Below are 11,082 nucleotides of genomic sequence, written 5' to 3'. Positions count from 1 at the left end.
AATGACTAATGAGACTCTCTATACAGCAAAGTGAGGTCATTCTTTGTTGATTTATACCATAAGGTGCTGGCTATCATGTGTTTGAAGATACCTTAAACTTAACCTAACATAACCTAGCAAAACCCAAAACAGTCTTGACCCAGAAAATTCGTATATGCTTCCTTGCTAATGAGACTTTCTATACAACAAAGTGAGGTCATTCTTTGTTGATTTATACCATAAGGTGCTGGCTATCATGTGTTTGAAGATACCCTAAACTTAACCTAACATAACCTAGCAAAACCCAAAACAGTCTTGACCCAGGAAATTCATATATGCTTCCTTACTAATGAGACTTTCTATACAACAAAGTGAGGTCATTCTTTGTTGATATATACCATAAGGTGCTGGCTATCATGTGTTTGAAGATACCCTAAACTTAACTTAACATAACCTAGCAAAACCCAAAACAGTCTTGACCCAGAAAATTCGTATATGCTTCCGTACTAATGAGACTTTCTATACAGCAAAGTGAGGTCATTCTTTGTTGATATATACCATAAGGTGCTGGCTATCATGTGTTTGAAGATACCCTAAACTTAACCTAACATAACCTAACAAAACCCCAGACAGTCTTGACGCAGAAAATTCATATATGGTTCCTTACTAATGAGACTTTCTATACAACAAAGTGAGGTCATTCATTGTTGATATATACCATAAGGTGCTGGCTATCATGTGTTTGAAGATACCCTAAACTTAACCTAACATAACCTAGCAAAACCCCAAACAGTCTTGACCCAGGAAATTCATATATGCTTCCGTACTAATGAGACTTTCTATACAGCAAAGTGAGGTCATTCTTTGTTGATATATACCATAAGGTGCTGGCTATCATGTGTTTGAAGATACCCTAAACTTAACCTAACATAACCTAGCAAAACCCAAAACAGTCTTGACCCAGAAAATTCGTATATGCTTCCTTACTAATGAGACTTTCTATACAACAAAGTGAGGTCATTCTTTGTTGATTTATACCATAAGGTGCTGGCTATCATGTGTTTGAAGATACCCTAAACTTAACCTAACATAACCTAACAAAACCCCAGACAGTCTTGACGCAGAAAATTCATATATGGTTCCTTACTAATGAGACTTTCTATACAACAAAGTGAGGTCATTCTTTGTTGATTTATACCATAAGGTGCTGGCTATCATGTGTTTGAAGATACCCTAAACTTAACCTAACATAACCTAACAAAACCCCAGACAGTCTTGACGCAGAAAATTCATATATGGTTCCTTACTAATGAGACTTTCTATACAACAAAGTGAGGTCATTCTTTGTTGATATATACCATAAGGTGCTGGCTATCATGTGTTTGAAGATACCCTAAACTTAACCTAACATAACCAAGCAAAACCCCAAACAGTCTTGACCCAGGAAATTCATATATGCTTCCTTACTAATGAGACTTTCTATACAGCAAAGTGAGGTCATTCTTTGTTGATATATACCATCGGGGGCTTTCTGAAACTGAGAAAATTAAGCTGAAGTGTAAAAATGAGCCAGTAGACATCCGATTCATAATTCTCTTTTTCAACAAGTCCTTCCCTTCGTCAAACTTCAATGGGCAAAAACGCACTTATTTCAGGATTTGACAGGCATCCTTTTCCGTCAAGAGCGCTGGAATTTTAGTGAGAGATGACGAGTGTATATCATATTGGTGTGCGCATGGCCTCAGCTCTCATATTGTAGTGTGGCGACGGGCTGATGAGCAAGCCTCCCATAACCCATTCAGCCAGTGGGGTACATCTTTGGCCGACTCGGTAAGGAACAGCTCTCCCGTCTCGCTGGTCGCGGGTTCAATCCCAGGCAGCCGGGGAACACCCTCTCCATGTTGTGATCAAATTCTCGTGTGTTTCGATCCACGCAGAGGACGTGTGGGGCCCGAGATTGTAATAGAAAAAGAGAATAGAAAATCTCGTCATTAAAATATCCGTCACATTGCCCCATAATAGAATAGTAGTGGTCTCTTGGTTTGAGGAGGCTATGTTAAGTTTTCTCATTCCTCGTCTTTGTTAAGTTAATATCTTTGTTTGTTTTCCTCTACGATCTTTTGTGAAGTTCCCTAAGTTCCCCAAGTTCCATAAGTTCCCTAAATTCCCTAAGTTCCCCAAGTTCCTTAAATTCCCTAAGTTCCCCAAGTTACATAAGTTCCCTAAATTCCCTAAGTGACCCAAGTTCCTTAAATTCCCTAAGTTCCCCAAGTTCCCTAAGTTTTATTGACGAGAGTATATATATATCCTATAGGTGTGCGCATGGCCTCAGCGCTCATATTTGTCACATCTGCCCATAATATAATAGAAGCAATCTCTTGGTTTGAGGAGGTTAGGTTAAGATTTCTCATTGGTAATATACTTTTTATATTTTCTTTATCTTTGTTATCTAATATCTATGTTCTTTTGCTAAGTTCCCTGTTGTCATTGTTTTAGTTTCAGGGGTCAATGTTAAGTTACCTCTATCCTAACCTGACCTAACCTAACCTAATATTGGTTCTATAGTGATTCTGTGTTTCTGCATTCTCTAACTTAACCTTCAAAACATCATATACTCTTTTATATCCTATGTTCTTTTGCTAAGTTCCCTGACCTCATTGTTTTAGTTTCAGGGGTCAATGTGTATATTAAGTTACCTCTATCCTAACCTGACCTAACTTAACCTAATATTGGTTCTATAGTGATTCCTTGTTTCTGTGTTTTCTAACTTAACCTTCAAAACATCATATACTCTTTTATATCCTATGTTCTTTTGCTAAGTTCCCTGACCTCATTGTTTTAGTTTCAGGGGTCAATGTGTGTGTTAAGGTATCTCTTTATCCTAACCTGACCTAACCTAACCTAAGATAACCTAATAGTCATCATCATCATCATCATCTCATCATTGCCTGCCCCTAGGAGCTCCCAGCAGGGGATGGCCACAGCAGAAGAGCCTCCATGTTTCTCTCTACCCAGACTCTCCTTCCTTGCCTGCTCAAAGCTTCTCAAGGATATTTCCCCCTCTCCCTAACGTACTCCTGCACCCTGTCTCTCCATTTCACTAGGGGTCGTCCTCTAGCAATCCCTCTCTTGAGAAACGTCGCCTCCGAGGAAAACTGATCGAATGTTTTAAAATACTTAATGGTTTCATGAATGTAGATAGATCGGCATTGTTTATGATCGATGACACTTTGCGCACGAGGAACAATGGCGTAAAACTCAGATGTAGACAAGTAAATTCAGACTGCACCAAATTTTTCTTCATCAACGTTGTAATGCGAGGATGGAACAAGCTCCCTGCCTTCCTTCAGTGGTCCAGTGTAACACGATTGACTCCTTCAAAAACAAGCTCGACCGTCACTTCCTTCAACTTAATATTAACTAGAGTAGATATGCAACATTTTGGAGCCTTCGGATTAGTGTAGAATCACTTGGGTTTAAGGACAGACCACCACCATGGGGTCTGTGTGCTCTGATTTTCTATGTAATTCTATGTAATTCTATCTCACTCACACCCTTCTGGTCATCTTCCTCTACTCAAAAATCCTGCTGTTACAACCGCTGGACCTCCATCTTCAAAATTTATTAAGTTTTTGAAATTTTCTCTCCATCTCTCTTTGACAGCTTCTCCGTCATTCTCAGACTTAACCTTCAAAACATTATATACTTTTTTATATTGAGGAATCAGAGAGCGATGACTGCACAGGAATAGGAGAATGATATTATATTAACATCAGTTCTCTTCACAGATGGATAAGGAAGGAGGAGAGGAAGAGGAGGAGGAAGAGGAGAATGATATTATATTAACATCAGTTCTCTTCACATGTGGATAAGGAAGAGGAGGAGAGGAAGAGGAGGAGGAGGAGAATGATATTATATTAACATCAGTTCTCTTCACAGATGGATAAGGAAGAGGAGGAGAGGAAGAGGAGGAGGAGGAGGAGGGAAGACGAACAGGAAGAGGACACAAGGAAATGCTCTAATGACCACAGTTTTTTAAGGGGACGATATATTTCAACCCATTTCTCTAAGGTTATAAGGCTTGCATCTAGCTAGGGTATATATATATGACTAATTATTAAGGTGTACCATTGGGGGGCTCGGTGGGGCGTGCGAAGGGTGCGAGGGGCATACGCTACCTCTGTAAGGGGAGACATATATATTGCATTGACAGGATTGGATACAGGGACAGGATTGGATAGTGGGACAGGATTGGATAGTGGGACAGGATATGATAGAGGGACAGGATTGGGTGGAGATACATGATTGGATAGAGGGACAGGATTGAATGGAGATACAGGATTTAATAGAGGGACAGGATTGGATAAAGGGACAGGTTTGGATAGAGGGACAGGTTTGGATAGAGGGAGAGGATTGAATGGAGATACAGGATTTAATAGAGGGATAGGATTGGATGAAGGGACAGGTTTGGATAGAGGGAGAGGATTGGATAGAGGGACAGGATTGGATAGGGGGACAGGGTGCTGAACATATGTGGGCCGTCCCTATAACCACCTTGTAAATGGCCCCACGCTGGGTAAAGAGAGACAGATTGAGGTTTTCGAGTATAAAATATCTCGCTCATGGCTAAGGTCTAAGGTCTGATGAATTTGCGTAGGCTGTACAAAATGTGTGTAGTGCTATACAAAAAAATTCATATAAAATCATCTATGGTAGTGAGAAGATTAATCATATACTCATTAGATGTAAAATTTAACGAGGATTCCAAATATGTCTCCGGAATTGACGTGGCGATAGAAATTACAGAGTTATTAACAAATTTGGGAAGGATACCCACCTTGAAAATGGCCCCTCGCTGGCTAAAGAGAGACAGGTTGAGGTATTTCGAGTACTGAATTTCTCGCTGATGTCTGTGTTCTGCGTTCCTGAATCTCTGGTATTTTAAGGTCTAAGGTCTGATGGATGTGTTTCCCTATACCCACCTTGTAAACAGCCCCTCGCTGGCTAAAGAGAGACAGATTGAGGTATTTCAAGTACTGAATATCTCGCTGATGTCTGCGTTCTGCGTTCCTGAGTCTCTGGTATTTTAAGGTCTAAGGTCTGATGGATGTGTGTCCCTATACCCACCTTGTAAACAGCCCCTCGCTGGCTAAAGAGAGACAGATTGAGGTATTTCGAGTACTGAATTTCTCGCTGATGTCTGCGTTCTGCGTTCCTGAGTCTGGTATTTTAAGGTCTAAGGTCTGATGGATGTGCGTCCCTATACCCACCTTGTAAATGGCCCCTCGCTGGCTAAAGAGAGACAGATTGAGGTATTTCGAGTACTGAATTTCTCGCTGATGTCTGTGTTCTGCGTTCCTGAATCTCTGGTATTTTAAGGTCTAAGGTCTGATGGATGTGTTTCCCTATACCCACCTTGTAAATGGCCCTCGCTGGCTAAAGAGAGACAGATTGAGGTATTTCGAGTACTGAATTTCTCGCTGATGTCTGTGTTCTGCGTTCCTGAATCTCTGGTATTTTAAGGTCTAAGGTCTGATGGATGTGTGTCCCTATACCCACCTTGTAAATGGCCCCACGTTGGCTAAAGAGAGACAGATTGAGGTATTTCGAATGCTGAATATCTCGCTGATGTCTGCGTTCTGCGTTCCTGAATCTCTGGTATTTTAAGGTCTAAGGTCTGATGGATGTGCGTCCCTATACCCACCTTGTAAATGGCCCCTCGCTGGCTAAAGAGAGACAGATTGAGGTTTTCGAGTACTGAATGTCTCGCTGATGTCTGTGTTCTGCGTTCTTGAATCTCTGGTATTTTAAGGTCTAAGGTCTGATGGATGTGTGTCCCTATACCCACCTTGTAAATGGCCCCTCGCTGGCTAAAGAGAGACAGATTGAGGTTTTCGAGTACTGAATGTCTCGCTCATGTCTGCGTTCTGCGTTCTTGAATCTCTGGTATTTTAAGGTCTAAGGTCTGATGGATGTGCGTAGGCTGTACAAATTGTGTGTAGTCCTATACAAAAAAATTCATATAAAATCATCTATGGTAGTGAGAAGATTAATCATATACTCATTAGATGTAAAATTTAATGAGGATTCCAAATATGTCTCCGGAATTGATGTGGCGATGGTAATTACAGAGTTATTAACAATTTAGTGAAGGGTATCCACCTTGTAAACGGCCCCTCGCTGGCTAAAGAGAGACAGATTAGGGATTTTCGAGCTAGTTTTTGACATGGTAAATGCATAAAAATCACCCTTATCAAGGCTTATATCCAGTGTAACGTGTCCTCAAGGCTGTGTTGATATGGGAAATGTATTAAAATCAGTCTTATCAATCCCCGTAGCCTATTTCAATGACCTATACCCATTGCAACATGTCCAAAGAGCTGGTTTTGACATGGTAAATGCATAAAAATCACCCTTATCAAGACTTATATCCAGTGTAACGTGTCCTTAAGGCTATGTTGATATGGGAAATGTATTAAAATCAGTCTTATCAATCCCCGTAGCCTGTTTCAATGACCTATACCCATTGCAACATGTCCTTAGAGCTGGTTTTGATATGGGAAATGCATCTAAATTACCCTTATCAAGACTCAAGGCTATATTGATATGGGAAATGTATTAAAATCAGACTTATCAATCCCCGTAGCCTGTTTCAATGACCTATACCCATTGCAACATGTCCTAAGAGCTGGTTTTGACATGGTAAATGCATAAAAATCACCCTTATCAAGACTTAAGGCTGTGTTGATATGGGAAATGTATTAAAATCAGTCTTATCAATCCCCGTAGCCTGTTTCAATGACCTATACCCATTGCTACGTGTCCTAAGAGCTGGTTTTGACATGGTAAATGCATAAAAATCACCCGTGTCAAGACTTAAGGCTGTGTTGATATGGGAAATGTATTAAAATCAGTCTTATCAATCCCCGTAGCCTGTTTCAATGCACTATACCCATTGCAACATGTCCTAAGAGCTGGTTTTGACATGGTAAATGCATAAAAATCACCCTTATCAAGACTTAAGGCTGTATCGATATAGGAAATGTATTAAAATCAGTCTTATCAATCCCCGTAGCCTGTTTCAATGCACTATACCCATTGCAACATGTCCAAAGAGCTGGTTTTGACATGGTAAATGCATAAAAATCACCCTTATCAAGACTTAAGGCTGTGTTGATATAGGAAATGTATTAAAATCAGTCTTATCAATCCCCGTAGCCTGTTTCAATGACCTATACCCATTGCAACATGTCCTAAGAGCTGGTTTTGACATGGGAAATGCATAAAAATCACCCTTATCAAGACTCAAGGCTGTATCGATATAGGAAATGAATTAAAATCAGTCTTATCAATCCCCGTAGCCTGTTTCAATGACCTATACCCATTGCAACATGTCCAAAGAGCTGCTTTTGACATGGTAAATGCATAAAAATCACCCTTAACAAGACTCAAGGCTGTGTTGATATGGGAAATGTATTAAAATCAGACTTATCAATCCCCGTAGCCTGTTTCAATGCACTATACCCATTGCAACATGTCCAAATGATATGGTATGCTTACCTTATCATCTGGCGTGCTGAGAAATGCCTACGTTCTCGATGACAGCAGTAAATCCTCGGGGGCAGGCTGGAGAAGGTCACAGGACACCGGGGTAGGCTGGGGAAGGTCACAGGGCACGGGGGTAGGCTCGGGAAGGTCACAGGACACCGGGGTAGGCTCGGGAAGGTCACAGGACACCGAGGTAGGCTGGGGAAGGTCACAGGACAGGGGTGTAGGCTGGGAGAGGTCACAGGCCACGGGGGTAGGCTGGGGAAGGTCACAGGGAACGGGGGTAGCCTCGGGAAGGTCACAGGACACCGGGGTAGGCTGGGGAAGGTCACAGGTCACGGGGGGAGGCTAGGAAGGTCACAGGACAGGGGTGTAGGCTGGGAGAGGTCACAGGCCACGGGGGTAGGCCGGGGAAGGTCACAGGACAGGGGGGGAGACTAGGAGAGATTACAGGTCACGGGGGCAGGCTAGAAAGGTCACAGGGCACTGGGGTAGGCTGGGAGAGGTCACAGGTCACGGGGGTAGGCTGGGGAAGGTCACAGGTCATGGGGGTAGGCCGGGGAAGGTCACAGGACACCGGGGAAGGTCACAGGACACCGGGGTAGGCTGGGGAAGGTCACAGGGCACGGGGGTAGGCTGGGGAAGGTCACAGGACACCGGGGTAGGCTGGGGAAGGTCACAGGGCACGGGGGCTGGCTGGGGAAGGTCACAGGGCACGGGGGTAGGCTCGGGAAGGTCACAGGACACCGAGGTAGGCTGGGGAAGGTCACAGGGCACGGGGGCTGGCTGGGGAAGGTCACAGGGAACGGGTGCAGGCAGGGGGAGGTCACAGGCCACGGAGGTAGGCTGGGGTAGATTACAGGCCACGGAGGATGGCTGGGGAGGGACACAGGGCACGGGGGCAGGCTGGGAAAGGTCACAGGCCACGGAGGCAGGCTGGGGAAGGTCACAGGACATGGAGGCAGTCTGGGAAAGGTCACAGGGCACGGAAGCAGGCTGGGGAAGGTCACAGGACATGGGGGCAGACTGGGAGAGATTACAGGTCACGGGGGCAGGCTAGAAAGGTCACAGGGCACGGGGGCAGGCTGGGGAAGGTCACAGGCCACGATGGTAGGCTGGGGAAGGTCACAGGCCACGATGGTAGGCTGGGGAAGGTCACAGGGCACGGGGGGAGACTGGGAGAGATTACAGGTCACGGGGGCAGGCTAGAAAGGTCACAGGGCACGGGGGCAGGCTGGGAGAGGTCACAAGGCACGGGGGTAGGCTGGGGAAGGTCACAGGTCACGGGGGTAGGCCGGGGAAGGTCACAGGACACCGGGGTAGGCTGGGGAAGGTCACAGGGCACGGGGGTAGGCTGGGGAAGGTCACAGACCACGGGGGTAGGCTGGGGAAGGTCACAGGCCACGAGGGTAGGCTGGGGAAGGTCACAGGTCACGGGGGCAGGCTGGGGAAGATCACACGGCACGGGGCAGCCTGGGGTCACGTCAGCTGATCTGCCCACCACGGCGCCCCTGGGGTACGACACAGCCCATGGACCACCGAGGGAGGACCCTAAGACCCCGGGGCCGCCTATGGCACAAAATGGGCGCTGGGGGGGCTGTGGTGGGCGTTGTAGGAGGTAAAATAGGGGAAGATGGCGCCCACGTGGCCTGCTCCCCGCCGCCAAGTCGAAACTGGAGTCGGTGTGCTCAGAGTCGGACAGTCCCGCTTCTCGTATTAACTATTTTCAAAGGCCTAAATAGGGGTTAATAGGGGTCTAATTACCGTTCCCTTAGGCTCAGAGTAAAGAAGAAAGATCAAACTATAAATTCGGTCTTAACACTATACCCTTGGAAATGCCCGGAACGCCTAGAAAAACTGTGTTAAATAAGGCGAACTTTGGCGGCGGGAGAGGTTGAGGGAAGGCCAAGCGTAGCAGTCCGCGGGTAACAGACGCTCCGCTCTCTAACATCAACTATTTCCAAAGGCCTAAATAGGGGTTAATAGGGGTCTAATTACCCTTTTCTTGGGCTCAAAGTAAAGAAGAAAGGTTCAACTATAAATTCGGTCTTGACACTATGCCCTTGGAAATACCCGGAACGCCTTGAAAAAACGCGTTAAATAAGGCGAACTTGGGAGGCGGGAGAGGTTAAAGAACGCCCCCCTCCTCTTATATCAACTATTTCCAATGCCAAAATAGGGGCTAATAGGGGTCTAATTACCCTTTTCTTAGGCTCAAAGTAAAGAAGAAAGGTTCAACTATAAATTCGGTCTTAACACTATACCCTTGGAAATACCCGGAACGCCTTGAAAAACCGTGTTAAATAAGGCGAACATTGGGTGGCGGGAGAGCCAAGGGACGCGGGTAGCTCAGCGCTTCTGCCTTCTGACGCTCCGGCCTCCAATCAACTATTTCCAAAGGCCAAAATAGGGGTTAATAGGGGTCTGATTACCGTTCCCTTAGGCTCAGAGTAAAGAAGAAAGATCAAACTTTAAATTCGGTCTTAACACTATACCCTTGGAAATGCCCGGAACGCCTAGAAAAAACGCGTTAAATAAGGTGAACTTGGGAGGCGGGAGAGGTTAAAGAACGCCCCCCCCCCTCCTCTTATATCAACTATTTCCAAGGGCCGACATAAGGGTTAATAGGGGTCTAATTACCGTTCCCTTAGGCTCAAAGTAAAGAAGAAAGATCAAACTATAAATTCGGTCTTAACACTATACCCTTGGAAATGCCCGGAACGCCTTGAAAAACCGTGTTAAATAAGGCGAACTTGGGAGGCGGGAGAGGTTAAAGAACGCCCCCCTCCTCTTATATCAACTATTTCCAAAGGCCTAAATAGGGGTTAATAGGGGTCTAATTACCGTTCCCTTAGGCTCAAAGTAAAGAAGAAAGATCAAACTATAAATTCGGTCTGAACACATACCCTTGGAAATGCCCGGAACACCTTTGACCCCGGTGTATAGATCTGACCAGAGAAAGTAAGGCACTGTACACTCATTCCACAACATGAGGTCAGACAGGCACATGGGTAGGGCACATAACGTTGGCACACAGACCCGTACTAATGATAACTTCCTGTCTCCATTAACGTTTTTTCGCTACAAACGTTCAGACTACAGGGGAGGGGGTGGTGGGGGTGGGGGTGCACGTTTACCAACAACATTGACAAGATTACATAACTGTGTGTGAGAGACAGAAAGAGGGAGTATATTATATATGTGTTTGCATGTAAGGCAAGTCTTCCATAGATACCCCTAAAACACAGCGGGAACATGGCGGCAAAGAAAACGTGGGTCGAAGGGGTATCTATGGAAGACTGCCTCACCCAGATTACGTGGGGTTGTGGGGCACTATTAAAGGGGTTACGTGGGGTTGTGAGGCACTGTAAAGGGGTTAAGTGGGGTTGTGGGTCACGTTAAAAGGGTTACGTGGGGTTGTGGGTCACGTTAAAAGGGTTACGTGGGGTTTTAGGGAACTTTAAAGGGGTTACGTGGGGTTCTGGGTCAATAGGAAGGGGTTAGTTGGCATTTTTGGGGTTGTTGGAGGGTATGTTGGGGTCAAGTAGGGTTATG

The 11,082-nt window shown here is 45.1% G+C and overlaps 1 protein-coding gene and 4 long non-coding RNA genes across 31 annotated transcripts in view; 2 read left to right on the top strand and 3 right to left on the bottom strand.

The window, feature by feature from the left end:
• Positions 1 to 870, bottom strand: part of LOC126988647 (uncharacterized) — a 1,034-nt gene extending 164 nt beyond the window's left edge. Inside the window, exons 1-4 of one of the 2 annotated variants that reach the window (XR_007742409.1) lie at positions 754 to 870; positions 434 to 593; positions 252 to 273; positions 1 to 91 (exon numbers count right to left, since the gene is read on the bottom strand). The exon at positions 1 to 91 is cut by the window's left edge and continues 164 nt beyond it. This is a non-coding gene — a long non-coding RNA (uncharacterized LOC126988647). Of the gene's footprint in view, positions 92 to 125; positions 274 to 433; positions 594 to 753 lie in introns of those variants that run through there. The other variant, XR_007742408.1, reaches the window with a different exon arrangement.
• The window catches only part of LOC126988644 (uncharacterized), an 8,895-nt gene extending 2,585 nt beyond the window's left edge, over positions 1 to 6,310 (top strand). For 8 of the 22 annotated variants that reach the window (XR_007742389.1, XR_007742391.1, XR_007742383.1 and 5 more), the window contains 4 exons: positions 3,919 to 4,372; positions 4,445 to 5,003; positions 5,292 to 5,365; positions 5,655 to 6,310. This is a non-coding gene — a long non-coding RNA (uncharacterized LOC126988644). Of the gene's footprint in view, positions 1 to 3,918; positions 4,373 to 4,444; positions 5,004 to 5,077; positions 5,581 to 5,654 lie in introns of all 22 variants that reach the window. The other 14 variants (XR_007742381.1, XR_007742395.1, XR_007742384.1 and 11 more) reach the window with 14 other exon arrangements.
• On the top strand, positions 240 to 2,441 carry LOC126988646 (uncharacterized). Its single transcript, XR_007742407.1, has 3 exons — positions 240 to 383; positions 704 to 1,155; positions 1,476 to 2,441. It is a non-coding gene; the product is annotated as an uncharacterized LOC126988646 (long non-coding RNA).
• Positions 4,812 to 7,404, bottom strand: LOC126988645 (uncharacterized). 5 transcript variants are annotated; one of them, XR_007742404.1, is made up of 4 exons: positions 6,640 to 7,404; positions 5,684 to 6,331; positions 5,250 to 5,394; positions 4,812 to 4,961 (listed from the first exon to the last, which is right to left on the bottom strand). It is a non-coding gene; the product is annotated as an uncharacterized LOC126988645 (long non-coding RNA). The 5 variants fall into 5 exon arrangements; XR_007742405.1 differs by having other exon boundaries at positions 4,952 to 5,106; XR_007742406.1 differs by lacking the exon at positions 5,250 to 5,394 and having other exon boundaries at positions 4,817 to 4,961; positions 6,640 to 7,403.
• A 666-nt stretch (positions 7,405 to 8,070) lies between these two features.
• On the bottom strand, positions 8,071 to 8,544 carry LOC126988348 (keratinocyte proline-rich protein-like). Its single transcript, XM_050846407.1, has one exon. It carries the CDS (start codon positions 8,542 to 8,544, stop codon positions 8,071 to 8,073), a length of 474 nt encoding a protein of 157 aa, XP_050702364.1.
• Positions 8,545 to 11,082: the final 2,538 nt, after the last annotated feature.

Source organism: Eriocheir sinensis, chromosome 69 (genome assembly GCF_024679095.1).
Source record: "Eriocheir sinensis breed Jianghai 21 chromosome 69, ASM2467909v1, whole genome shotgun sequence".
NCBI lineage: Eukaryota > Metazoa > Arthropoda > Malacostraca > Decapoda > Varunidae > Eriocheir > Eriocheir sinensis.
This window is presented reverse-complemented; position numbering and strand designations above follow the sequence as displayed.

Excerpts from the sequence above, each read along its gene's own strand:
- LOC126988348 (XM_050846407.1), bottom strand. The coding sequence starts at position 8,544 with ATGTCCTGTGACCTTCCCCAGCCTGCTTCCGTGCCCTGTGACCTTTCC.